We start from the raw sequence: 26,295 nt of genomic DNA, 5'->3' as shown, positions 1-26,295 counted from the left end.
TTATGATACCTTTGTTAAATTATTTGAAGAGACAGAACTCTGGGTTTTTTTTGGAAATCTACAGAGAACTACATTCATGGCTCCCAACTGTAAACATACTAAGAGTATTTTAATAAACCTTGGTTTCATGTCAAGGCAAAAAGAAACAACATTTCTTTTTGAATAATGTCACCCTTTCCCTTGGTCTCTCCTACTTTTATTCTCCTGTCCTCTCCCCCAAGTTGTATACTTCATTTTCAACATAGTGTCTGCTGTATTGATTCATCCTTTGTCCCACTATTTCTGTACCCCCCCCTTACCTTCCCAAAGACAGATAAATAGATAAAAAGAAAAGAAAAACAGCAAGAAAGAAAAGAACTTCTTGTTTCCATTTCCTAGAGTTCGTTTTGACAAATATTATTTTGTGTGACCAGAGCCTTTGTGTTCCTCTCCTAAGAATGTCCTCCTGTGGTCTCTCTGTGTGTGGATGCCTGGAGACCACAGAAACAGGCGCCCGCGTTCCCTCATGTGTGCTAGCTGGAATGTGTCTCTAAGTCTCCATTCCACCGTTTACTGACGACGATGTTTGTTCCTTTGCTTGTCCCTTGAGTTCTTTCCATATTGGAGCTATTAATCCTCCATCAAATGAATAGCCAGCAAAGACTCCTCCCTAAGTGTCCCCTCCGCGAGCTCAGTCTTCCCTCTGGCCCTATGTGGGCTGGTCCTCCCCTAGGCCAGCTGTCTCTTTAGCTGGTAACTTTGCTATGTCATTTGAACCCACACCTAATTTTATCATCAGTATTCATAGCTTTCAACCCCTTAAGTCTCAAATAACAGGAGAACAGGTTCTCGGAAAAACACCTGTAGCTGAATCAACCCTCATTCATGTACCTATGACTAAACACAAATAAGAAAAATGTTGGGGGAAATCAGAAATAAGCTAAACCATAAGGAAACTTCCTAAGAGTCTGTTTAGATTCACTTAATCTTATTTATGAAAAGTCAGTTATCCTAAATGTTTCAGTAAGTAATCTGATTTATATGCAGCCATGTTCCTTTGCCAGTATGCTATTCATTCTCTTAATATCTATCAGGTAAGTAAATCTGATCACCAATGAGAATGAGTTCGTTGGGGCTGGGAGTTTGGCCTAGTGGTTAAAGTGCTTGCCTAGCATGCATGAAGACCCGGATTCGATTCCTTGGTACCACATACATAGAAAAAAGCCAGAAGTGGTGCTGAGGCTCAAGTGGCAGAGCTCTAGCCTTGAGAAAGTCCAAGGACAGTGCTCAGGCCCTGAGCTCAAACCCAGGACTGGCAAATAAATAAATAAATAAATAAAAAAGAGAATGAGTTCGTCTTCTGCTATGTTGCCAGACTATAAATCCTGAGCTTATAATCCTTCTGATCAAAATGCATACCTATATATCAGTATCATTTTTGTCTACAGACCAGTTTGACTAATATTTATAAGAAATGTTTATGTGTAAGAAATGAAAATCACTCATTCCTAAAAAGAATAAAAAAGCTAAAAACACTTCTTACCTTCTTGAGAAGTTGCTAAATCCATAAACACCAGCAAACCTTACAGTGGTATATCACTTGAAGTTAAAGAAGGAAAAATAACTCCCAAAGTAAAGCAGCTCAAGGATTCAGGGAGTATGACTCTCTAGTCTACATCTTTGAGCACTATACTGATACTAGGTATTAAAAAAATGAGTAACACTGGCATCATATAACTAGGCTTAGTGACTTTCTCTTCTACTATATGAGTCAAGTGGGATTCCTGGAAGAAGGGGAAAATAAATAAGACTTAAAGAACACATAAACTTGGTAAAGTAAATAAACTTGAAGACCCAATAAACTTGGTAGTTTGGGCAAAAATGGAGCAAAGAAAGAAGTAAAACTGTAAAGCATGAAAGACAAAAAAGAGAAACTCCAGATGGACTGGCTCGAATTTTGCAGTAGGCCTTCAGAGACAAGATGAAAACTGGAATTAAACTCTGGCCAAGGCAGTGCAAAATCCCCACTGGATGACTTCCCGAGAGATGCAACACACAGGCAGGAAGCCGGCTTTTGGGGGGTAAGTCCAGAGATAACAGCCTGGCCTCTCAGTGGGGCTCAGCATGCAAGAAGGTGACAGAAGTGATAGGACCACGTTAAAGCATATAATGATGAGATTCTTCACACCAAAAGAAGGGGTCACAGGGGGCCGGGAGTTTGGCCTAGTGGTTAAAGTGCTTGCCTAGCATGCATGAAGACCCGGGTTCGATTCCTCAGTACCACATACATAGAAAAAAGCCGGAAGTGGTGCTGAGGCTCAAGTGGTAGAGCTCTAGCCTTGAGAAAGTCCAAGGACAGTGCTCAGGCCCTGAGCTCAAGCCCAGGACTGGCAAAAAAAAAAAAAAAAAAGGGGTCACAGAGCAGATGCAATGAAGAAGGAAGCCTTCCCAAGCCAGAGGAGAGATGGGGTGGCTGTGAGACAGCTGAACTACTAGCAGGCCCCAGTTAGAACCAAAATCTTACAGGGTTCGAGTAAAATGCTGGACTTCAAGAACATACTTGAAGGGAGATTGACTTATGAGCAACGGGAATTTAGTCCTCTTAGGACCCCCCCAAATCTGGGGGATGGTAGGCTTGCTGTGGAGGGGGGGGCCTGTCCCACTTCACACCAGAGGAGCAGGGCAGGTGTCCCCTCCACACCTGGCAAGAGGTGCTGGGCTACCCCTCTCCAGCCCTTCACAAGGGACTCATTAGTCCTCGCCATGCAAAGGAGCCTGGCCTGACCTAAGCCTCTCTTAAGGGCTCTGCCTCTTGGCTTGGCACTGAAGATTTCCACAGAATTTGGGAAGTGACATGAACATTCAAACTGTGGCACCAAACTCTCCACAGAACATAATGACAGCCCACAGCCCATGCCTCGAGGAGCTCAGATCACACCTCTAAGGAAGAAAACTCTTGCCATAAGGATATGGGCAGAAAGGACATCCTGGGTCTGAAACACCAAGCCAAGCGTCACATCAAGAGAAGCTGTGAGCTGGGCCCAGTGGCTCACACCTGTAGCCCTAGGTATGCATGAGGCCCACTAAGGTGAGGAGAACCACGTGTTGGGCTCAGCCTGGGCCAAAAGTTCTTGCAGAACCATCTCAACCAACTGCTGTCATCTCGGCTATTTAGAAAGCTCAGATCAGGAGTACTGAAATTCCATGCCAGTTGAGGGAGCGGCGAGAAGCTCATGAGACAGGATGGGGGAATGACTCCTGTGTGGTACCACAAGTTCCAGCCCAGAAGCCTTTTGTCCTTGCTCACTCATTGATCAAAGTAGGTACATAGCTACAATTTTCTTGTCTGGCATAAGAACAGATAGGAAACATCTACTCAAGGCTTAGAAAGAGATAGTAGTGCCTTTTGTTACAATGTATATAGTGAGCAAGACAGGACACTGTCTAAAAAGAAATGTACTCTTTACCTGACTACTGCAACTGTAAATCCCCTGCACACCACCTTTATAATAACAATGTTAAATTTTAAAAAAAATTAGCCAGGTGCAGTGGCTCACGCCTGTAATCCTAGCTACTCAGGAGGCTGAGATCTGAGGATCAAAGTTCAAAGCCAGCCTGAAGACAAAAGAACCTGAGACTCTTATCTCCAATTAACCTCTAGAAAATGAGAAGTGGGGCTTGACCCACAAAAAAAAATTAAGATAATATGATACTATGAAATTAAGATAATACTGTATTATACATATTATAGTATGTCAAAAATGTATATATAACAAGTGTGACCAATCAGTTCCGATAATAAATATTAATGGAACAATTAGCAACTTGTGGAGTTTAAAAAAAAAATTCTAATTCCTAGTTCGTTTGAAAGTATAAAAATCTAGGCCATAAAAAGATGAAGAGAAAATAAAAGATAATATTTCAGTTCTCTGGCTTTTTAACCAGGTAGGTGAGAGTAACAGAAGACAGTCAAATCTGGTAGTGTAATCCTGAATCTTTATACTGAAAGACAATTAGAACAACCTTTACTATACCAGACATCTACTTCTTGGATAGCAGCATTTCAATTTTCCTTTGGACAAACGGCTTCATCCGGCTTAACTGAGGCTGTGGAGACTTGAGGTCCCGGTGGTCAGTCTCACATTCTCTCCTCTAGGTGGGCTGGCTGACTCAGAACAGGCCCGTGTGCTGGTCTGTGCCGAGACTACACAGTGGGGAGAGCTCTGCACGTAGACAGAGCTGGAGAATGGTGGCTCCGCTTTCCATCTCTGCCCAGAGGGAACACCGGTCCAGCTAAGGTCAAGTAAGAGAAGATCCCAGCTGAAAGATGGACCTGCAAAGGTGGAGGTTTCTATTCTATTCCTAAACTCACTGTGACGTAAAAGCAGGGTGAACCAGGCCTCCAGCCACATCAGCTAACCAATCTAGTTGCGTTGTTAAGCTCATTGGAATGGACTTCTTATCTCCTCTAACCAAAATGATTAAAACTGGCAGTGATCTGGGGCAGAGACTGGGAGATCACCACTGGAGGCCTCTCTAGGGAAGAAAAAAAAGTTTCAAGATTCCACTTCAATCCGCAGTTGGAAGAAGTGACACATGCCCCCTGTCCCAGTGACACACGGAAGCACACACAGAAGGCTCACGATGAGGACAGGCCTCTACAGAGAGCAAGACTCTACCAGAGACAACCAATTGGCAAGGACCGGCAGGCCTGGAAGTACAACACTTGAGTTCAAGTCCCAGTTCTGAAAAGAAAGAAAATGCGAAAAAGAAGTAAAATAAACACTGTACCAAATTTATGACTTCTGGAAAAATGCATGACTCATATAAATCAGTAAGATTCTTACCTCAGAGAAAAATAAAGACTTTAATGGGAGGGTTAAAAAGCTAATAAAAGAATGAAAAACACTTAGTAGGCCACACTAATAATCAAGGAAGTACAACCAAAACCTATAGAATTTACCAAACTATCTATGATATCCATGTGCAGTGGAACTGAAGGTGAGATTGCCCTGCCCTCTCTACACAGTTGTGGAAGCGAGTCGAACAGATAGCTTTCACAACACTACCTGAAAACATACAGGCCAAGAAATGTAATTCCACGTGTTGTTATGAAATAGGCCAGACTCCGACAAACACAATCACGCCCTTTCTCTTATATGTTGAATCTTGACCAAAAAAGGAAAAAACATGGCAGGCATGCAAAATGGTGACTTCAGGAGGCTGGGAAGTTCTGTGGGAGGAGAGAGGTAAAAAGAAAGTGTAGGCAACTTGGGAGGCTGAAATCTGAGGATCACGGTTCAAGGTCAGCCTGGGAAGGAAAGTTCATGAGACTCTTATCTCCAACTAATCACCAAAAAGCCACAAGTGACGCTCTGATTCAATTGTTAGAGCACTACCCTTGAGCACAAGTCCTGAGTTCAAGCCCCAGGACTGTTCCCCCAGGCCCCCAAAAAGACAGGATTCTGAGTGAATATGTTCTACTAAAAATGTTGTAATAAAAAAAAATATATATGAGCCAGGTGTGGTGGCTCACGCCTGTAATCCTAGCTACTCAGGAGACTGAGATCTGAGGATCACAGTTCAAAGCCAGCCCAGGCACTAATCTCCAATTAACTACTAGAAAATGGGAAGTGGGGGGCCGGGAGTTTGGCCTAGTGGTTAAAGTGCTTGCCTAGCATGCACGAAGACCCAGGTTCAATTCCTCGGTACTCCACATACACAGCAAAAAGCTGGAAGTGGTACTGAGGCTCAAGAGGTAGAGCTCTAGCCTTGAGAAAGTCCAAGGACAGTGCTCAGGCCCTGAGCCCAAGCCCAGGACTGGCAAAAAAAAAAAAAAAAAGAAAAAGAAAATGGGAAGTGGGATGTGGCTCAAGGGTAGAGCTCAGGGAGACATTGCCTAGGCCCAGACTTCAAGCCCCATGACTCACACACACAAAAAGGAAGAATACATGAGGAAAAAAAATGGATTTCTAAAGTAAAATGTGCCAACTAGTAATCATGGTAAAAATTCTACTTGTATCTCAGAAATACTGAATTTCATGAAAACTTAGTTTTAAGTAAACATTAGGAAAGTATTTTCACTGTATCTGCAAAATCAAAATGCAATAAGCAAAGCTGTGGTAAAACATGATTGTAACTGAAAAATCAAAACCATGGAGACAAAGGAAAGTGACCCCAAGGTCACACGGTGACTGGCACCAGTGGTTCGGGAATGTTCCCTCTACTGTTACTCTACTGAACTTTCTAATTTACCTATAATGAGCGCAATTTTAGTACTCAAAGGAATATTTTAAGTTCTTTTTTAAAAGTGACCTGTCCCTGGCCTTGAGCTGAAGAGCTCAGGGACAGCACCCGGGCCGAGTTCAAGCCCCATGACCCATGCTTTCATGGGTCCCTTCCTGCCGTGTTTTCAGAAGTATAAGGGCTCTGCGAAGACAGAATGCCAGTGTCATGGGCACTCTCCCCTGCCTTCCTTCCAGGAAGGACAGAAAACAGTGGCCGGGCTCAGACTTCATACATATCTCAGTGATATCGTCACTTCTTCAACCAATGCTTTGCATTATATCACTCATTGCTTTGTATTTATTTACAACGAGGGTGGCCATGCTGTAGTTATCTGATACTCTTTTTCTCCCTTGTCTAATATTGATAGTATTGTAACTATATTTAGAGTGTATGTTCCTCTTGGTGTCCCACATAGCAGACTGAGAAAACTGACCTGAAACAGTCATCTGAGGCACAACTCTAAAAAGGTCACTATTAAGCTTTGGCAATGACAGAATTCAGACATACCAAGTACTCTCTGCAGGCTACCAGAAGTGATTTCAGGGCCTTCAGCAAGAAGCAAGGCCTGGATGGGGAAGAGCTGTCATTATAAAAGCATTCGAAGAAGCGGGCCTAAATGTTCCCTAACGGAAGAGAAATTCACCCTAGTGATTTTCAAGATCACCATCACAATATCAGCTTCTGACCCAAGCCTGGAATAGTCTGTGCCAAATTCCACTGGAAGTGGGAAAGCAGGGAGGAGTGAGGAAACAAGTTATTCTGATGAATTGGGAAAGCAACAGGCAAACTAAAGAAATGAACAGTTGGGTTGAGATTGTTATAAAAAAAAGAAAAGCCAGGCGAGATGGCTCACACCTGTAATCCTAGCTCCTCAGGAGGCTGAGATCTGAGCATCGCGGTTCAAAGCCAGCCTGGGCACTAAAGAACACAAGACTCTGATCTCCAATCAACCATTAGAAAACCTGAAGTGGCACTGTGGCTCCAGTGGTAGAACACTAGCCTTGAGGACAGTGCCCAGGCCCAGAGTTCAAGTCCCATGACCAACAACAACAACAACAACAACAAAAAGCAAAAGCAGTAGCTGATAGAGTTCCTGTCCACGTCACCAGGATAACAGCACCAGGATAGCAACACAACGACACCCAGGTGAAGAGCAGAGTCACCCTGTGGCAGGAACAAATCCTACAGCCTGTGTGCCAGTCAGTCCACTCAAGAAAGCAGGCTGAAGAAGGGACAACCAGAGCACAGGCTCTATAAGAAATGTTCAACGATGGGGCCGGGAGTGTGGCCTGGCGGTCGAGTGCTTGCCTAGCATGCATGAAGACCTGGGTTTGATTCCTCGGTCCTACATACATAGAAAAAAAAATGCTGAACGTGGGGCTCTGGCTCAAGTGGCAGCACTCTAGCCTTAAGAAAGCCCAAGGACAGTGCTCAGGCCCTGAGTTCAAGCCCAGGACTAGCCAAAAAAAAGGAAGTTTCAAAGTCAACATGAAATATACAAAAGAGGACTTCTATAGCTATCAAAGAAAAAATTAGCTTCTCTGGAGACCCTGCCTGACAAAAAGGGGATTTTATAGATTATATTGACAGGACTCTGAAAATAAAACAGAATCCTTTCATGACGTTTCTTCTATTATTTGTGAATCTTCTCACTTTGGTTATATTAATCTCCAGGCTAATTTTCGTCTGGAAAGCTTAATAACTAAGATGAAAGTAAATACTAATGCTCCTCAATATAGCTTTCTGTTTAAACTAAGCTACTATATGTCTTAAATCAACATAACAGAAAAATTTCAGACACCACTACAGCAAGAAAAGAAGCCTTCAAAGATGAAACACATACTTGCAAAGCTTTTACAATATCAGTGGTCTAGCACTGAATAATAGTAATAATAATAATATGCTTTCCACAAAGTTGACATTCCTGACCAGCACTAACAAAGCAAATGCTGTTGTTTATCTTTTTCTTTCTCTCACTAGTGATGAATTTAAGCTGATTTAACTCATTGTTCACACTTCCCTCTGAGCCCTAAATAAATGAAATGGTGGCTCCACTCAGCCAGAGAGACATGGTGCTCGGACATTTTAATGTCCATGAAATTTCCTGTAACTCATGAGTAAAGTAAATTTGGGAGGCTGTTTTCCGCAATATTTACACTGAATATTTCACATTTCACCATTTGTTATAAAGTCCTAGAGATAGTGGAAAGCCTACAGTGATAGTTTTCCATTTTGGAAAAGGGAAAGGGGAAAAAGAAAAGAAAAAAAAAAAGATGAATCTGTGGCTGCAGGCCACAAACAAGGTGAGAATTAGCCACAGTCAAAACTAAAGGCTGCTTAGTAATTGCCACTAAAATGCCTATGAACTGTAGTTCTTCCTGGGAAATAGACATTGAATTGTATCTAGCTTGATCAGCGGTAAAACAAAACTAAGTGCTTTTTAAAAGACATGAACTTTCACCCCCAAGGATCTGGAAAATAGGAAACAAAATAGTCTAGGGCTCAAATTTTAACTGTGGGAAAGTCAGTACAGCCAAACAGAGAAGGAAACAGTAGATCCCAGGGGAGGTGGCTGAAAACGCAGGATGCGGCCAGGCCTTGTTCTGTCTACCCTGTCACTTTCAGCAAAGGCAGCTGCAAAGAAAGCATGGGGTCCTCTCTACTCCAGCAATTCAGAGATTTCTTGCACAAAGAAACATCCATTGCAGAGTGCAATGACAGAAGACTCGGGGAGATGCACTGGCTAATGGACGGGGAATAAATTCTCCCAGAACATTCCCTGTTCAAGCCATTGGAAATGGAATCACCCTTCGAATAATCTGTATGCCTGTTTCTTCTTTCTATTTTCAATTTATAATAACAATAACGACCTAGACATAGGACATTTCCTGAGCTTTAATGACTGTCTGAGGTTAATGGCCCTCAGCTACACCTCAGGCCATCAACCCCTCCCAGCTGGTCATTAATCTCCAGGAAATACCCTGTCCTAGGGTCATTATTGCTTCAATATCAATGATACCTTAAAAGCTTTATGGATCCTGCAAATACAGATCTCTTGCCAATAGAGGTTATAAAACCTGTTTAGAATTCCAAACTTATCTTGAATTGAACCCCAGAGATGTTTTCTTCAAAATTAAAATTAGCTTCAGAAGAATTCAACCTTTTCTGGCTTGCTTATTTAGATTTTCCTTAGGAAAGAAGTCTACCAGATATTACAAGGACTCAAAAATCAATTCACACTGGGGTAAAAAGGTCAGCTGTAAAGGGAATTACCCTTCTTCACAAGCAGTAGCTTAACCCAGTCTTTGAGAAGACATGTTATTTATGACAATCGCTCTCTAGAATGATGTATGCGCTTAAATGTCACCAGGTTAGATCCCATCAATAAATTTTTCAAACTGCATCTGATTCTGAAGTCTCTCTTTTTCACTTCATCATAAGGATCCAATGTACACACTAATACCATTACAATAAAAGTGTATCCAATGAAGAGGATCCAAAACGAAGTTGAAATGCAACCTCTGAAAGGGGCAGAGATAAAGGATCTGTCTGGGCAGCAAGGGATTGGGTGGTTTTCCAGGAAGCCTCAGATCTAGAAAGCTACTAGGAGCCTGGGTGGGGGTTATGCAGCAATGAAATCCACCCAACGCCAGCTGAGCCCGGTCTGTTTACCAAGCAAACCTGGGTACAGACCTCGGAGCAATGTGGAAGAACAAGGCGGGGATCAGAGAGCCAAGCTTAGAGGCTCTGATAAGAACAGGGACTGACTGTACAGGTAGAACTGTATTCTCAAGCAGTGCTCCAGCCCTGGAAATTGAAGGAAAGGTTAAAATCTCGGTCAAAGGAATGAAGTACAAGCAAAACATCAGAAAATAGGAAGTCAGGTTGTTACAATAAAAATATCATAAGCTCCTTCACCTGAACAGATTTATTCCTTGTGGGTCCAGGGCTGGGAGCCCGGGGTGAGGATGCTGGCTGCTGATTCAGTGCCGTCAGGGCCCTCCCATGGCATGGCATGGATGTGTGCTCTCCAGGAGTCCATGTGCGACAAGCTTGTTCCTCTGGCTGCGCAGTGTTGGCAGGTGGTTATATTTTTAGGAGATGAAGCCTAGTGCAAAGTAATTGCACCTGGGGACAATGCCCTCTAAGAGGGCCACTGCTCATCAGGGAGTGTCTTGGTGCTTGTGAGAGTGGGTTACGACAATGCAAGGGCACGGCCTGAACTTGGCCCCTTCTAGGGAAGAGTGTGCCGGGCCTCCTGCATGCTGAGCACATGCTCTTCTCCTGAGAGCCACCCAATCTGTCCACACAGGGCTTCTGAAGAGGGCTGAGGAAATGGTCTGTATGCTCAAGGGCTCGGTACTGGGGTCTAGCGTGTGCCAGATGCAGAGGCTGGGCTGGGACCGGGTTCTTAGGTGAAGTCTTCACTGCAGCACTTCAAAATGGGAAGAATGGTTTTGGGAAAATGGCAATGAAGGGAAAATCAGGTGTATGGGGCACCCCAGCTCAACCTGACTGGTGTGCCTGTAAGGGGAGTAGATGTAGCAGAGGAAGGAGCATGGAAGACACAGAAAAATTCAAGTATAAGTCCTCCAAAGAAACATGCCTGCCAACAGCCTCGACTTCCAGCCTCCACGAGTGTAAGGAAAGAAACTTCTGTTGGTTAAGTTGTCCTAGCCCAGAAGCCATCACACAGCCTCACACAGGCAGGCAGGCAGGCCTGCTCCTGCATCCAAACTCTGAAGTTCAGCTGAAGACAGACATGGAAAGGGCTCAAGAGTATGGCTAAAAAAGAATGTGTGCACAAAAACTTGAATGTTATCAACTCAGCCTGGTGTGGCACTGTGTGTGTGTGTATGCATATATGTACATTGGTACAAGGGCTTGAACTCAGGGCCTGGCACTGACCTTGAGCTTGTTTGTGCAAGGCTAGCACTCTCCCCACCACAAATACCTGGCTCCTCTTCTGGCTTTTGTGTTTCATTGGAGATAAAAGTCCTTAAACTTTCTGCCTAGGTTGGCTTTGAACAGCAATCCTCAGGCCTCAGCCCCCTGAGTAGCTGGAACTGTAAGTAGGAGCCACCAGTACCTGTCTTAGCATAATTTTGTGCAATGCTTTAAATGATAGCTTCAGACAACATTTATCAATCTAGGAAATATTTGCATAAATACCAAGTAGAAAGAGAAAATCCAATAGTGCATGATAACTAGTCCATGATAACTGTAAAAGATGATTAAACAAACAATAAATGGAAGAAAACTTTACAAAACACTGGCTTTGTTCTGAGGTCAGATTCTTGATGAACTCTCTTTTTTTATTTATTACTGTTAGAATAACAATTCAAACATTTTAACATTTAATTTAAAAAGTAAAATCATGTTACTTTTACTAATTCAAACTTCTGTTAACTATTAAGTATTAAATTTAACTAAATTCAAATTTTGACATACATGCCATTAAAATAAAAACCATGCGGGCCAAATGACAATATTGACTAATGGGTGTATTATCTCTATGTGAGTGTGTGTGTGTGCGTCTTTTCTCTCTCTTCCCTGCCTCCTGCTCTCCCCCCTCATTCCCTCCCTCTCACACACACACACACGTATTACGGTGTTGTTCAAGTTTCTGCTTCTGTGAATTCTAGAGGGAAAAATATTCTGAGAGGAAATTCAAATAAACGTTTCAAGTCTAAAGTTTGTTCAAAATAATGACTAAAAATAAGATGCGTAGAGAACAGGGTATTTCCATCTGCCTATGAAGAACAGTGAGCGGAGGACACTGGCCAGGTGTGGCTGGTTCGGAGGGAGGGCGGGGAGGTGAGCGGGCGGCTCTGCTTCCCTTCCAAGCAGCAGCGGGGCTCTGGGAGGCCCAGCGGATGCCCAGCACACACAGGTGCCAGGTCCAGCCTGCATCCAGCACACTTGCCCACCGCCAACACAAGGGCGGCAGCCTTGCCTGGCGAGTCCAAAGCAAAATATTCTCGCTCAGCACAGGACAAGATAGGACACAGAGAAATTAACAAGGAACACAGCTGCTCGGAAGCTGCAGAGGGCATTAATTAAGCCATCCCCTAACCTGCAGGAAGGTTTAGATCAAAGACCTTAATTTGCCCCCAAAGGCCTTGTGTTTGCCTTGATTTAACAATTCTCACTGGCAGCAATCTGCTGCCCAAGCCTGGGGTTCTGCTGCTCTTCAGGCTTGCCTTTGGTAGCCCCTCAAGGAGAAAAGCTCCCCAGGAAGGAGACAGAGCTTTATTTTTATCCCAGTTAAAGTCCCTGTCCAATCCATTAACAGCGGACAACCTTGGCCCGGGGCATTTCCTAGAGAAGCTGTAACCACTGGGGTTAATGAACTCTCCCTACCATTAATTCCTGGGAGAGGCCACTGGCCTGAATTGTTACTTAATTACTCTTCTGTGTACAGCTTCATAAAGCAAAGCAATGCCTTCTTTCAGGAAAAGGGAGATGGTAATGGGGTCAACAGAGGCCGTTAATTTTACAAATAGTTTGTTAGAAACTATTTGTAGTTAAGAAGTCACTCTGGTTCACAAATCTCATCTTGGTCCTTAAGATCTAAAACTTTACGGCTTTCTGTGACTCAGTGACAAAAAGTTCCAAACCGTGTAGAATCTGACCACACACATCCAGGTATAAAGGCTGTACTGTAACAGAGCTTTCCCCAAAGATGACAGGAAAAGACCTAATGAAGCCAATGTAAGCTACGATAGAAGTTACCTGTTTTTAAAAAAAGCAGTTGTAGGTAATTTCTCAGTCTTTTAGGGAGATTCGCCCTCTCCAGAGCTCTGCTGGGTCCCAGGACGGGGGCAGGTGCAGGGGAATCTCTGTAAGTCTGAGCTTTTACAGGAAAAACCACTGGGTTTTCCTTCTTCCCCTTGGTGTCCCTGGGTCTGCTGGACTCCGAATCCAGTTCTGCACAATCCAAGGTCTCCTTTTGACCAGCAAGCCTGTTCACACACATCTATACCCCAACTTGCAGACCAGAGTAAACGCAACCACTTTCTCTGAACCACTCAATTGAAAACTGTGAAAATCTACACGTAAGACACATCTACACACAGGCTTTCCTCTTGCCCTCTTCACCTATTTGTTTCTCCATCACATTATTCTTTTATTATATGAAATAAATGAACTTATTTACACATACACACCTTAATAATAAACTCCGTGAGGGCAAACACTTTGGGCTGTTTCATTTATTCTCTCTCCCTAGTTCTTACAACAGGTCTGAAAAAGTATTCTTAGAGTTTGTTAAATGAGTTTGTAATTTGTTGGGAGCCAGTAAGTTCAGACCAGATCAGTGGGACTTCCACCAAAAGACCTGCAATTCCCACTCCAGTCACACGGGGGCAGTAAGAAACCTTGCTGTGTTGAAGGCTGACCCTCTACTCTGCCCAGAAACCAGACCCACTGAAGCATCTCCTACTTAGGACCACCTTGGCCATGAAGACCACACACCCAAGTCGGTGCTGACCCTGCAGAGATGAGGAGATACTCTGACACCCCCCCCCACTGTGACACGCTGCCCCACCCTGTGTTAACAGCAGAGTTACTGAGAATGCTGGGAGATTCCACTGGATGGTCTTACTAGGAAAAGTAGACTCTTCAGAAGCTAACTGACTAGGGCAAGACCAGGACGACAAAAACACAAACAGAGGTGAGGTAGAGTTTACAGGAGAAAGGAAGACGAGAGAAAGGAATGACCGGGGGAAGGGACCGCTCGGTTTCCAAGCCCTGGGTTTAAGGCTGATGAGTCTACTGACTGGCTTGCGGAGGACAGGCTGCAGAGCAGGGAGGACCCGTCAGGAAATGAGATCAGACATGGAGGCCCTTGGAGCCCTAAGGAAAGCAACCGCACTCAACGAGGGCTTCGGGAGTAGCTGAGAGCTTCTCTTACCTTGTTAAATTCCAAGGCAACTTACACTGATTGGAAAACAATCTGTATGTATCCGCTCACAGGACATGGGCTTCTCCAGTATTACCTCTGTTCCCTTCCTAGCACAGAACAGATCAGGGCCAACACGGAAGGCTGAATTTAGTCATGTCCAAAACCGGGGATTCGTTCTTTTGTATTTGGGGAGACTCGTGTATTGCACGAGTGGACTCATGTCTGCTGACATTTCAGGGCATCTACGATGGAAGACCACAAGGAAGACCAGCTAGACGATGAGTAAGTAATCTGGTGATGTCACCCACATCCAGGGCTCAGCGGTAAGGCCATCTGCTGGTACCTTCCCTGCCTTCTAGTCCCCTACTGGCCCATTCCCAAGCATTCCAGTCCTCCACAAAGAAGCAACTATCATGATTGTCTCGTCTAAACTAATCCAGTCAAGACAGAGCTTTCTTTTCCAAGATCATACTCTATTCCTAAATAAGCAAAAGGCCCTGAGCCTTTTTACCCTATAACAACTTCAAAGACAAACCCATGAATTTCCTTACATATAAGAAGGAAGCAAGCTGCAAGCCTCTCATTTTTAAGATTTAAGCTTTTTTTAAGGTTTACCTTTTGCTCTGTATAGTGCTGCAGCAAAGGAAGAAGTGATAAAAGAAAATACTCGAAGTATTACGCACACAGGTTTTTGGGAACAATTTGCAAAACAGTTGCCAAGGGAAACAATTCTCTCCAATGGTAGAGACTATTTCAGGAAGCAAAGCTGCTCATGAAGCCAGAGTGGAGACACAGTAGTATCTGTGCACTTAGGAAGAGACGGTCTGGAAAGATGTCCCTCACTAAGTTGAGAATTACTGACAAAATAGTAGGCAGGATTAAAAAATATCAGTTTTCAAGAGTAAGGAAGGAAAAAGATGTTCCCAGAAGGAGCGGGTTTGATAAATTCCATGTCTGTCAGATAACTCCCTTGACTCCGAAATCTTTGCTCTGGAAATAACTGCCCCTGCTGAATCCACAGGTCAGAAAAAATAGGTCAGATCTTAAAACTGGCCCAGTCAAAGAAGAACATTATCAGTTTGAACATGGACCTCGAAAAGGATATGCAGAGAATAGATGAAGCAAACCAGGAACTGCTTCTCAAGATTCAACAGAAAGAGAGTGAGATCCAGAGGTGAGTCTTGGGAAATTTAAGAAAATTCTCCAGGAAAATCCTCAATCCGAAGCAAAGAGGGTGGAGGAGAAAAAGAGACTCTAGAAAACTATGCCATTTATAGAGGGGGAAAAAATTCCCTTCGTTCTTTGGCAGTTCTCTGTGGCCAGAACACCAAAAGAGCAAGTTTTACACAAGTTTCCGGGTAAGATTTGCCTGAGCTGAGAGAATTGAGGTTTGTGGCTGCGAATCAGGTTTTCCTTTTCGGGCCTTGGGAGGAATCCGAGTCTACGGATCCAGTAAATAAAGGTTTCCTACCTGATTCATGCATGCATGGCCACTCATGTTCCCTTCTGCCCCGTGGCTGTGTTCGGGCATCTCTGGATCATCCAGGCTGGAAAGTGAGACCAACGAGACTGGAAACGCAGCAGAGGAGGAGGAGTGGGAGAAGGAAAACTGTTTCATACTGGAAAAGGAAGCAGCCTTTCAGGAACTGGAAGAAGAAACAGCCAGATTGGTAAGCGAGAAGCTGGGCAAGTCATTGCGTAGCTTTCATTCCTCTTCCTGTCTCCATCCCTGGTCAGAGAGGAAGTTTTTTCACACAGAGTAGTCAAGTCCTAGGTCAGAAGGGAATGTGTCGTGCCTGGAAGCATGGATGTGGAGCGCAGGGGCCTTTTGCTACTGTGTGCTAGTGAGAAGCGTCTGTGTTCCTGGCACGTCAGCATGCCAGGGCTTCATCACAAGACCTGTTTACAGTGTGCAAGAGAGATCTGATAACTGCAGGAAAGCCCTGCTGGGTGCCAGCCATTGGGAGAATGAGAGCAGGAAAAGGTAGACTTAACCCTGCCTCTTTCTCTCTAGGAAAGGAAGAACGAGGCGCTGGCCCACAGTATCTCGGAACTTCAGAGGAAGGTGGGTGAGACGCTGTGTCCCCAGCGCCCCTCAGCACCTCCTCCTTACCAAAGTGGGATGGATGGGAAGGGGGCACGGAGAACCTGAGCTCCGAGAGGGCACTGCTTTCTGGCCTACGCCCCAAGGTGAAGCTTATGATCTCAATGCCATTCATTTTCTCTGCAAGTGTGAGATGGAAGGAGTGAATGGTATGTTTAATGACCCCATGGGTTTTTTAGTATAGTCACAAGAAAATGTATTCCAACAGGTGATTGACTGGGACCCATTCAATGACCACACACACACACACACACACACACACACACACACACACACACTCACATACACACACACCTTGAGTCACCTCATCACCGAAAGCTTTTCTTTGTCTAGTCACATCCTCTATCTCAACTCCTCAAATTCCAGTGCCCTCGGTGGCCAGGCTTGAACTAGGGGTTCACAGAAGCCTTGGTGCCTCCACCTCTGGGGACAGGACTGGTGAAAAGAGGAGAGGTAGTACAGGCTTCCATGAGACACTGAGAACCTCACCTCCCCAGAGACCATTTCCCAAGCATTTTCATCAAGCCACAGTGTAGTCCACACCCACACCAGAGGGTCTTTACTGCTTTGCTGATTTCTTTAATGTAGGTTTTTATTTGAAACTGTAGCTTACGAGGAAGTCACACAAGACAGCCAAGTTAGAACAAGGCAACGTGAACAGAACGCCAGAAGAGTCAAAGGTAAACAGAAATGCAGAACCAATGGGGTTGTCAAGTTGGAAGCAACTGCCACGGTGCTAAGAAGTTTTCTTCCCTATCAGGCTTAAGCTTGAGCTACTGAACACTGAATTCGTTTCCTTTTCCCTTAATGAAGAATTTCACCCTGAACTAAACATTTTGTTCTCTCTACTATCTAGCACAGCAGTGCACAAATCCTATATATAATACCTAAGGTAGCTGAAGCTCCCCTTTTTAAACCCTGGCCCAGCACTTAACTTGGAATGTGAGCCTGGGCATCCCCTCTGACGCTTCAGTTCCAGGATCCAGTAAGATTGTGTGTAAGAAATACTGTATTATTCTGGACCAGGAGTTTGGCCTAGTGGTAGAGTGCTTGCCTAGCATGCATGAAGACTGGAGTTCGATTCCTTGATACCACACACATAGAAAAAGCCAGAAATGGTGCTGTGACTCAAGTGGTAGGGCTCTAACCTTGAAAAAGCTCAAGGACAATGCCCAGGCCCTGAATTCAAGCCCTAGGACTGGCAAAAAAAAAAAAAAAAAAAACCAACACCAAATATTCTTTTATTCTATGGTTAAACCCTCACAAAGTCATATAATTTTAGAGCTGTCATTTAAAAGCCTGGCTAAAGCACACATGTAAGTTCATAAAGGAAAAGTCAGGACTTGTAAGTCTGTGAATGCTGGGCCCATGAGGATGTATTCAATTAGTCACACAGGTAATGATATTCCTGATCATATCATAACATTCAGCATTTTTCTTAAGTACATTCCAGGGCTACGAACCAGAATTCATCTGATCAAAAAATAAGAACTAAAAGCAGGCACCAGTGGCTCACGCCTATAATTGTAGCTAATCAGGAGGCTGAGATCTGAGGATCCTGGTTCAAAGCCAGCCCAGGAACTATAAAGTCTGAGAGACTCTTATCTGCAATTAACAACCAGAAAACCGAAAGTGACGCTGTGGCTCAAGGGGTAAAGTGGTAGCCTTGAGCTGAAGAGCTTAGGGACAGCACCCAGGCCCAGGGTTCAAGCTCCATGACCATCACCAACAACAAAAAGTAGTTTTTCAATGTTAAGAGTAATTTCCAATGAAATAGCTTAGTAAGAGAAGGAAGCAAAAAAACTGAAGCTCAGGATAACGGGCAGCAGCAGACGGGTCCTCAGCACGGAACATCCCGAGCCCCGCAGCGAGCACTCAGCACTCCTCCACCACCCCCGGCGCCGAGGCCTGAGAGGCCGCTCTGTGGAGCACGGCTGCTGCTCTGGGCCTCCCAACTCTGCCTTCGGTGACCCCCCTCCCTTCCTTTCTGCAGGTGAAGCTACAGCAGCTGGAAATTTCCTGCACACGCCAAGAGAAGGAGCTGGGCAAGGTAACAGGACTTACTTCACTGATGTGTCTCCCCAAGAAAGGGAGATGGGATCCAAAGCCCGTTCCACACATTCCACAAATGACCTGTGTATGTTCCCGACTCGGGAGCATTAAGGGGCTAGGACAGGGTAAGAAAACAACGGTGGATACGATCCTGGATCCTCTTCAGCTGAACTCGGTCCCTCAAGTCCAGTCTATCATCTGCCCCTCTTCCAAATAAGTAACTTCTAGTTGAGCTGTAAAACTTATCTGGGAAAAAAAATGAGATGAATCTGACATTTAGAGCAATTAAAAAACCACACTGCAATACAAGTTAGACTCCCATTCTATAGCAATTTATTGGGAGAAATGTAAGGCCCATGTTCATTTCCCAGGTAATGCAAGACTATGCATTTGTGGCCCAGCTCTGTGAAGACCAAACTCTCTGCATAAAGGTACAGGCAGCTTCTTAGGCGATGGACGGGTGGCCTGGGGTTTGTTAAGATACAGGATAAAAGGGTGGTTCAAGGGTAGTTCGCGTGCAAGCTAGAAGAATTTTCACTCTTCAACTCAGTAGTGCAGAGACTACAAGATGAAAACCCCCACCCCAGCCACAATGTCGCTCTCCTGTTCCATGACATCCCTGCATTCTTCGATGGAGTACTTGTGCTAGTCCCTGCCCTACTAAGCTAGCCAGGACTGAGTCGCAGTGGCGACACAGGCGTGGTATTGGTCTGGGAAGTGATGGTGAGAGTACCCAGCGTTCACCTGGGGGGTAATAAGAAGTACTCATGTGCTTAGGAAAATCGAGTCTTAACTTTAACTTCCTTTGTCTTTGAAGAGGTACCAAGAAACTCTGAGAAGAATAGAAGAAGAACTGGAGACCCAATTCCTTGAGAGAGAAATGTAAGCTCTGGCAGAGAAACAGCCGTGCTTAGTGGTAACCCCATTTCAGCCTGAGTGGGAGCGCAGGCACCCAGCCCAGCTCCTCTCTGGACTGAATGGGTCCAGCACCCCAGCTTTCCCCTCCTCTTTTCACCTGCCTAATGTAGCCCTGCCAGACCACACCATCTTAAATCTCCATCTTAAAGAGCTATAGAAACCTACCTTCCTTCATAATCTCATCACACTGTATTTTTAAAAAGTATTAGTGTTGAGGCCGGGAGTTTGGCCTAGTGGTTAAAGTGCTTGCCTAGCATGCACGAAGACCGGGGTTCGATTCCTCAGTACCACATACATAGAAAAAAGCCGGAAGTGGTGCTGAGGCTCAAGTGGTAGAGCTCTAGCCCTGAGAAAGTCCAAGGACAGTGCTCAGGCCCTGAGCTCAAGCCCAGGACTGGCAAAAAAAAAAAAAGTATTAGTGGACAAGCACTTCAGTAAGTGCTTCAAAGAAAGACCTTAAAATTACTATCATCCTCGCTTCCCTTAAATCCACAAATACACTACTATCCAGGATGGGCCTGCAATTCCCCTCTAAATTCACTACAGCTAACATTCTGAAGCTCAGAACCATACAGTGCATTTAGCGAGGAACATTAAAAATTAAAAGTCATAAAGGAAAATCTGCACCCCCCCAAAAAAATTCCTGTTTGTCAAGAATATAAATGCTATTAATGCAAAATGAAAAAACTCACCCCTATTTTTACCCTCTTTGTAAGTCAAAAAAGTGTTTCTATTTAATATTTGAGGATATTTAGACAACAAAGCTGCTCAGATCCTCTAAGACAGCCTGTGAGGACGATGGCCTAGAAGTTGGAGGTCCCTGCTCCCAAAAGGTGTGTCCCTTCAAGTCTGTCGTTAGGATGGGCTTGACAGTTACACTAAGAGTCTAAAACAGCTGCCTAATGGAACATTCTGTGCTATCCAACTGAGCACTCTGGAAAGACGACCAGTGTAACTGAGGAACTGAAGTTTTAGGTTAATTCATTTCAAGTTAAATTAGCTATAGTGACTGCAATATTGAAGTGCTTATCAACAGCCCTCCCGTCGTGAGGATGCTTGAGTGCCTTGTTCAGTCTCTTTCTTGGTTCTTTTCCTCACAGATCCAAAGTCTTAAGCATGGACTCTGTGAGAAACACTCAAGACAGACAAAACCGCGAGGTGAGCTCTTCATTCTCTCTTCAGCTCATCCCAGCCTTCTAAGGAAATTTTAAAAGCTGCTTACCTCTAGGTACATACCCAGTCTTCCTGTGTGCATGTTCCAAGAATTGCCATGCCAGCCTCAATTTCAAGAAATCTAACTCTAAGTAACAGGAGAGGAAAAGATGCTAAGAAGCAATCTGCTTCCACCCATACAAATAAAAGTAACCCCAAACAGCTACACTAAGACTTAAGAGTTGCAAGCATAAGTAGAAAGGATCATTAATTGGATATATGCTATAGAAAGAGGCGGGTGCATGGTCTGCACACCACCTCTTCCTTCTCCTGCAACCACTGTACCCTTTTTATCCATCCCAACACAGTCCCAAACTTTTCACAGAGCAACTGTCGCCTGTCACCACTTAATTTCACTTGGCCCATGAGCTAAAGTAGAGAAAGCCATAGCTTCCTCCAACTTCAGCACCTCTCATAATCAGCATCACAAAGTTAGCAGTTTAGGTACAAAGCTCTGAAAGATGCACTGCCCTTGTCCTCTGGCTTGCTCGGTGTCTTGTGACAGCAGGCATTCCAGCTTAACAAATGTCTGCTGAATTCTAATTTTATAATTTAGACTGGCTTTAAATCACCAGAGATCTTATTTAGTTAGAGCCTTGATAACCTCAGGAAAAAGTACTCATCACTTTAAGTGAAAACATAAGTGGGGGGAGGGGTAGGAATGCTTGCCTAGCATGCATGAAGACCCAGGTTCAATTCCTCAGTGCCACATACACAGAAAATGCCTGAAGTGGTGCTGTGGCTCATGTTGTAGAGTGCTAGTCTTGAGAAAATTCAGAACAGTGCCCAGGACCTGAGTTCAAGCCCCAGGACTGGAGAAAGGAAGAAAGAAAGAAAGAGAGGGAGGGAGGGAAAGAGGGAGGGAAGAGAAGAAGAGAGAGGGAAAGATAAAGGAAAAGGACATAAGATATTGCTCAGTATCCAGATATTGCCCAGATAAGATGTCTAAGTATATGTTAGGACATATCCCACCATTCTGAACAAGTCATTCTGGCACATTCCAATCAACAAAGATGACTCTTAAATTTAACTGGATCCAGCTTTGCAGAAACAAGCTTAGACTGCTCCACCAACTGTATCATACTTTTTCGTCCTTTTGATTTTTTCATTGAGAAGAATGGCACTTTGCTACTTGAATCACACCTCTAGCTCTGCCTTTTTGCTATTAATTGCAGATAAGTCTTGGATTTGTGTTTCTAGGCTGGCTTTAAACCTCAATCCTCAGATCTCAGCCTTCTGAATGGCTAAGATTACAACCGTGAGCCGCTGGCACACCGATTCTCTTCCTTTTCGTCACATACATAAGTTAAAAAGAAATTCAATAACTGAAAATACTTTGGGAGAGTGCTGTCACAGAAATCAAGATTCCTGTTTGAGGCATGGCTCAGTGGCTGAGTGTCAGCCAGTGAGCAAAAGCATTAGGTTCCAAGGTCAAGTCCTCGTCTCAAACAGGAAAGAAAAAAGACAGAAATCAATACTTTTTAGATTTTTATTGCTCTTAAAACTTGTCTCTCAGGCTGTGTTTGCGTGGTTCTCACAGCCTAGTCACTTCTCTAGAAAGCAAGAATGTAAAAAAAAGGCAAAGGATCCAGTGTCAGCCACTTACTGGCTACATTATAGCATACAAAATGACAGTTCTGTTCGTAATAGGGACCCAACATGGTGGCACAGCCTTGTGAGGCCAGCACGTGGGAGACAGAAGCAGGGAGGATCCATTTTATGGCCATTTCAAACTATATTGTAAGACCCCGTCTCAAGGAGCCAGTAATAAGCCAGGTGCAGTGGCCCACGCCCGTAATTCCTGCTAGTGGAGAGGTACAAATCAGACTGGCCCCACTCAGGCAAAGCGCTCGCCAGATCCCATTCTCAAATAGTCTGGGTATAGGGGTGGGCAACTATAATCTAAGCTGTGCTGGCAGTGTCACGGTCCCAGGGAGCTTCGGGCAAAACAGTGAGACCTTACCTGAAAAAATAACTGAAACAGAAAGGGCTACAAGTGCCTTCCAGTGGTGAAGGGCTTGCCTGGCAAGTGCAGAGCACTGAGTTCAAAGCCCAGAACTTCCAGTAGAATAATCATTATAACAGCAGTGATATGTTAAAACATTAATCTTTGAAATGTGCTATACATATGTAAAGACTCGATGATGTGATGCAAACGTCATATTTTATTCATGATTAGCTGAGTGTCATTTGTCAATGATCACTTCCAGAAATCATTTATTTATCTCTGTCCTTTCTTTTTCTTGTAGTACAATTCTATTCTAAAAAAGTCAATGTTTTTGGGGAAAAGGTAAGCAAAGTATCTTCAAGGTAACTTCCTGGCAACTTCCAAGGTAACTGCTACTCCACCTGGCCATCTCAACCAAGAAGCCAAGCATAGGAGAAGAGAGCCCTGGAACGTGCATGAGCACGTACACGTGTGCGCACGCACACACATACACAGATGCACACATGCATGCACACACACATGCACTTAAGTCAGCAAACTAGAGTCACTAGAGCTATGTGCCCTTTCCAAAGTATATTAATCTCAGCTTGCCAAAATCGGAATCCAAAAGCCTCAGGGAATGAGAAGCGGGCATCTGGTCACGTGAGAGGTGGTGAAGAACTGTGTGTGTCTTCCTTTAACAATTAGAAATAGCTTCATGTATGCAGTTTCCCGTGGCACGGACTGACTAGAAACAAGGAGGGAAGTCCAAGCTGGAAGCCCAGCACCCTCAAGAGCAGACAGGCAGAGAGAAACGACTGTAAAAAGGAGAACCTAATTGTGTCCAGCACGTGACAACCGCTAGGAAAAAAATACTTGTTAAGCCGAGTAAGAACACAAAGATTTGCACATCTGAGTAGATATTAGTCTCGAGGGAATGGTGTGATAGCAAAATGAAATTGGTATTCATAAAGCTCCTACATTTTCAAGAAAAAGGTCAAATTACATTCCCTATGACCTGTTTAAGAAGACATAAAGAAACATACACTCAAAGTGGTATGAAATACGGTTTCGGAAGGGTTCCATCACAGTGGTTACATTTATTGGGGCTTAAAGGTCAGCTCCAGCTGTTTGGAAATTTTTCTCAAGGAGAATACATTTTTAGACCACTTAAGGCAGTGCATATCCCAATATCTCTACATGTGACCTTTCGGCAACAACTAGCACAATTTCCACAGAACGCCTCTGTTCCTCGGCAGAGGTCGGCATGAAATCGCCCAGGGTTAGGATTTCCTGCCTTAACCAGAATTGCCCCAAGGGAACCTAAGGAAAGATGCCATCTTTCCTGTGGTGTAAATCTGAGATGAAATCTAGGCTGTCCCTGGGATCTTCCCTGTGGATCTGTTCCTAGAACCTTCTTGACCAAAGTGGATTTGGTTTCAATCTTAGCGGTAGAGGATTTGTCTGAATCTAATTCTGACCAGCAGAATGTTGTACTAGAATGGCTCCTGTCATACAGAGAGGGCCATTTGAGAGGGCTGGTGGGGAAGGGGTTGTTTCTCTCAGGTAAATGGACATAGGCAGGGCATCTAACCTGGGGCAGAAGGAGCCAGTAGGGATCAGAAAATATACTCGTACAAATTGTTTTATTATTAGTGTTATTGCTGTGGTATGGGGATTGCATATAAAACATTTTAATTAAAAAACAAGATTGTCATAGAGAAGTATATATAGAAATTAAGAAATATTAACGATTACATGGATAAAATAAGAGAAATACCATGAGCAGAGATCAAAAACTGTCTCCAAAAGATTGCCAGATTCAATTCAGTTTTAATTTCCCAAAAAGTTATTTTAGAAATTAGAATAAAGTGAAAAGGTCTAAATCTGTAGTATATAAACAAGTAAAAGAAAACACAGAAGGCTGGGAGTTTGGCCTAGTGGTAGAGTGCTTGCCTAGCATGCACGAAGACCCTGGTACTCCACATACATAGCAAAAAGCCAGAAGTGGTGCTGTGGCTCAAGTGGTAGAGTTCTAGCCTTGAGAAAGTCCAAGGACAGTGCTCAGGCCCTGAGCTCAAGGCCCAGGACTGGCAAAAAAAAAAAGAAAGAAAGAAAAGAAAACACAGAAGACCAACAAACCTACAAGCAGGTGTTCAATAGAACATGTCCTCAGGGACATGCAAATGGGCCCTGGACGAGGTATTTTATACCCATTTGACTGGCAGACTTTTCTGATACTTTCAAGTGTTGGAGAAGAGTGTGGGTACCCAGAACTCCCTGCTAGTGAGGTATAACATGATAGTTACTTTGAAAAATAATCTACCGAGACAAAATTAAATTTAAAACAAAAACTCCGCAGACATGATGGTACATGCCTGTAATCGAGTATTGGGGGCTGAAACAGGAGGGTTACAAGTTGCAGGTTTGCCTGAGGTACACAGAGAGACCTGCTGAAAAATGATGGCTGAGGAAGAGGTTGTGTACCTGCCTAGCATGCTCAAGACCCTGGGTTTCATACTGTGGTAAGTGCTACCAAGAAAAAATTGAATTAACCCATGCTGTGAAAGAGCATATACTGGGCAAAGACAACATTTTGTGGGAAACACGGAATGCCAAGAGGAAGGAAACATGTAGACAGGAATGGCTAAGAATTCTGGTCTTGGGACGTGACACTGTGGCTCAAGGGGTAGCACATTCGCCTTGACTTGAAGAGCTCAGGGCCTGTGTCCAGGCCCAGAGCTGAAGCCCCACAACCAATGGGGAAAAAAAAAGAATTCTGGTCCTAACCACTAACAGTGTCTTGTCTTTTTCTTCTCAGGATTTTTCGCACCTTCTTTTTTGCTACTCTATTTTTCACAAGACTGCTGGGCTATCTAGTCTTCCACTTAAGTTTTATAAATCCAGATGTCCTGATCAACATTCTGCCTAAGATCCTGAGCAGGAGCATCCTGTGGAAGCTAAAATGCTCCCTCTGTCCATCGCTCACGCTGGAGACAGAGGGTGTGTTACCTCACTGATCCTCAGCTGGACCCTCGGGCCACAGGAGGCGGAGGGGAACCCACGATGGGAGATGGTGGCGCTGGTGGAGAAAAGAGGGTTCCCTCGGCTGCTTCCCTGCGGGGTTGCCGGCTTGACCACTTTCCACTTTCTTACTCGTGTCATTTTTCTAACATGAAGCTTGCTCAATAAAAAGCTGTCGGCAACCTTCTGTGGCTATGGGGATGACCTAAATTGAACCTGACAGTAATCGAACCTGAAAGATTATGAAAGATAAAGACGCTAAGCCAAGAGAGAGTTGTTCCCGTAGCTCACCTCTGGAATCCTGTCTATTCAGGAAGCTTCGATTGGGAGAACAGTGGTTCAAAGCCCACAGAACACCTCTTAAACAATGACGAGCAGAGAGTAGAAAGGGCAAGTAGGAGAATCTCAGTCCCGGACACGAGGGCATAATCTTGAGACCTTGTTCAAAAAGTAACAAACGCAAAAGGAACTAGAGGATAGGTCAAGTATTCAAGCATTCTCCCTGAGTGCAAATCCAGAGCTTAACCCACCACGCACACACCAAATTAAAACTGAAATGAAACCATGACTTGATCAATGATTCCAGTCAATCTTCAAACTAAAAAGATGAAATCACTGAAATGCAGAATACTACTCACAACTTATACTAGAATGTATAACCTTGTAAAATCACTGAACCGCATGCACTCATGGTGAGAGCATTCTCTCTCCCCCTAAATGGTCAGGACTCCTGGCGCCTCTGAGGCTGGTGGGTCAGAAGGGGACATCCCAGCTTCTATACTTTCTGGCCAGGAATGAACTTGAGATGCCTTGGCCCATCGCTATTGCTTGTGGAGACCACACGGTGTCACTGTTGGAAAGAGATCCTACCCAAGATAACAGAAT

The 26,295-nt window shown here is 44.2% G+C and overlaps 1 protein-coding gene and 1 long non-coding RNA gene across 4 annotated transcripts in view; one reads left to right on the top strand and one right to left on the bottom strand.

The window, feature by feature from the left end:
- LOC150046665 (uncharacterized) overlaps nucleotides 1-26,295 on the bottom strand; it is an 82,816-nt gene that overhangs the window by 12,828 nt on the left and 43,693 nt on the right. For 2 of the 3 annotated variants that reach the window (XR_016532626.1, XR_016532627.1), the window contains exon 3: nucleotides 18,342-18,575. The exons of the other annotated variant lie outside the window; for it this stretch is intronic. This is a non-coding gene — a long non-coding RNA (uncharacterized LOC150046665). The remainder of the gene's footprint in view (nucleotides 1-18,341; nucleotides 18,576-26,295) is intronic. 3 annotated transcript variants of the gene reach the window in all.
- On the top strand, nucleotides 13,823-25,592 carry Tmco5a (transmembrane and coiled-coil domains 5A). Its single transcript, XM_090318631.1, has 12 exons — nucleotides 13,823-13,942; nucleotides 14,411-14,455; nucleotides 15,195-15,347; nucleotides 15,720-15,843; nucleotides 16,188-16,238; nucleotides 16,886-16,957; nucleotides 18,271-18,327; nucleotides 18,701-18,760; nucleotides 19,147-19,211; nucleotides 20,348-20,405; nucleotides 22,709-22,749; nucleotides 25,208-25,592. The coding sequence occupies exons 2-12, from the start codon at nucleotides 14,421-14,423 to the stop codon at nucleotides 25,404-25,406; spliced, it is 915 nt and encodes a 304-aa protein (XP_090174757.1). The 5' UTR covers nucleotides 13,823-13,942; nucleotides 14,411-14,420; the 3' UTR covers nucleotides 25,407-25,592.

The sequence above is a fragment of the Megascapheus bottae genome, chromosome 25 (assembly GCF_031878675.1).
Source record: "Megascapheus bottae isolate mThoBot1 chromosome 25, mThoBot2.hap1, whole genome shotgun sequence".
NCBI lineage: Eukaryota > Metazoa > Chordata > Mammalia > Rodentia > Geomyidae > Megascapheus > Megascapheus bottae.
This window is presented reverse-complemented; position numbering and strand designations above follow the sequence as displayed.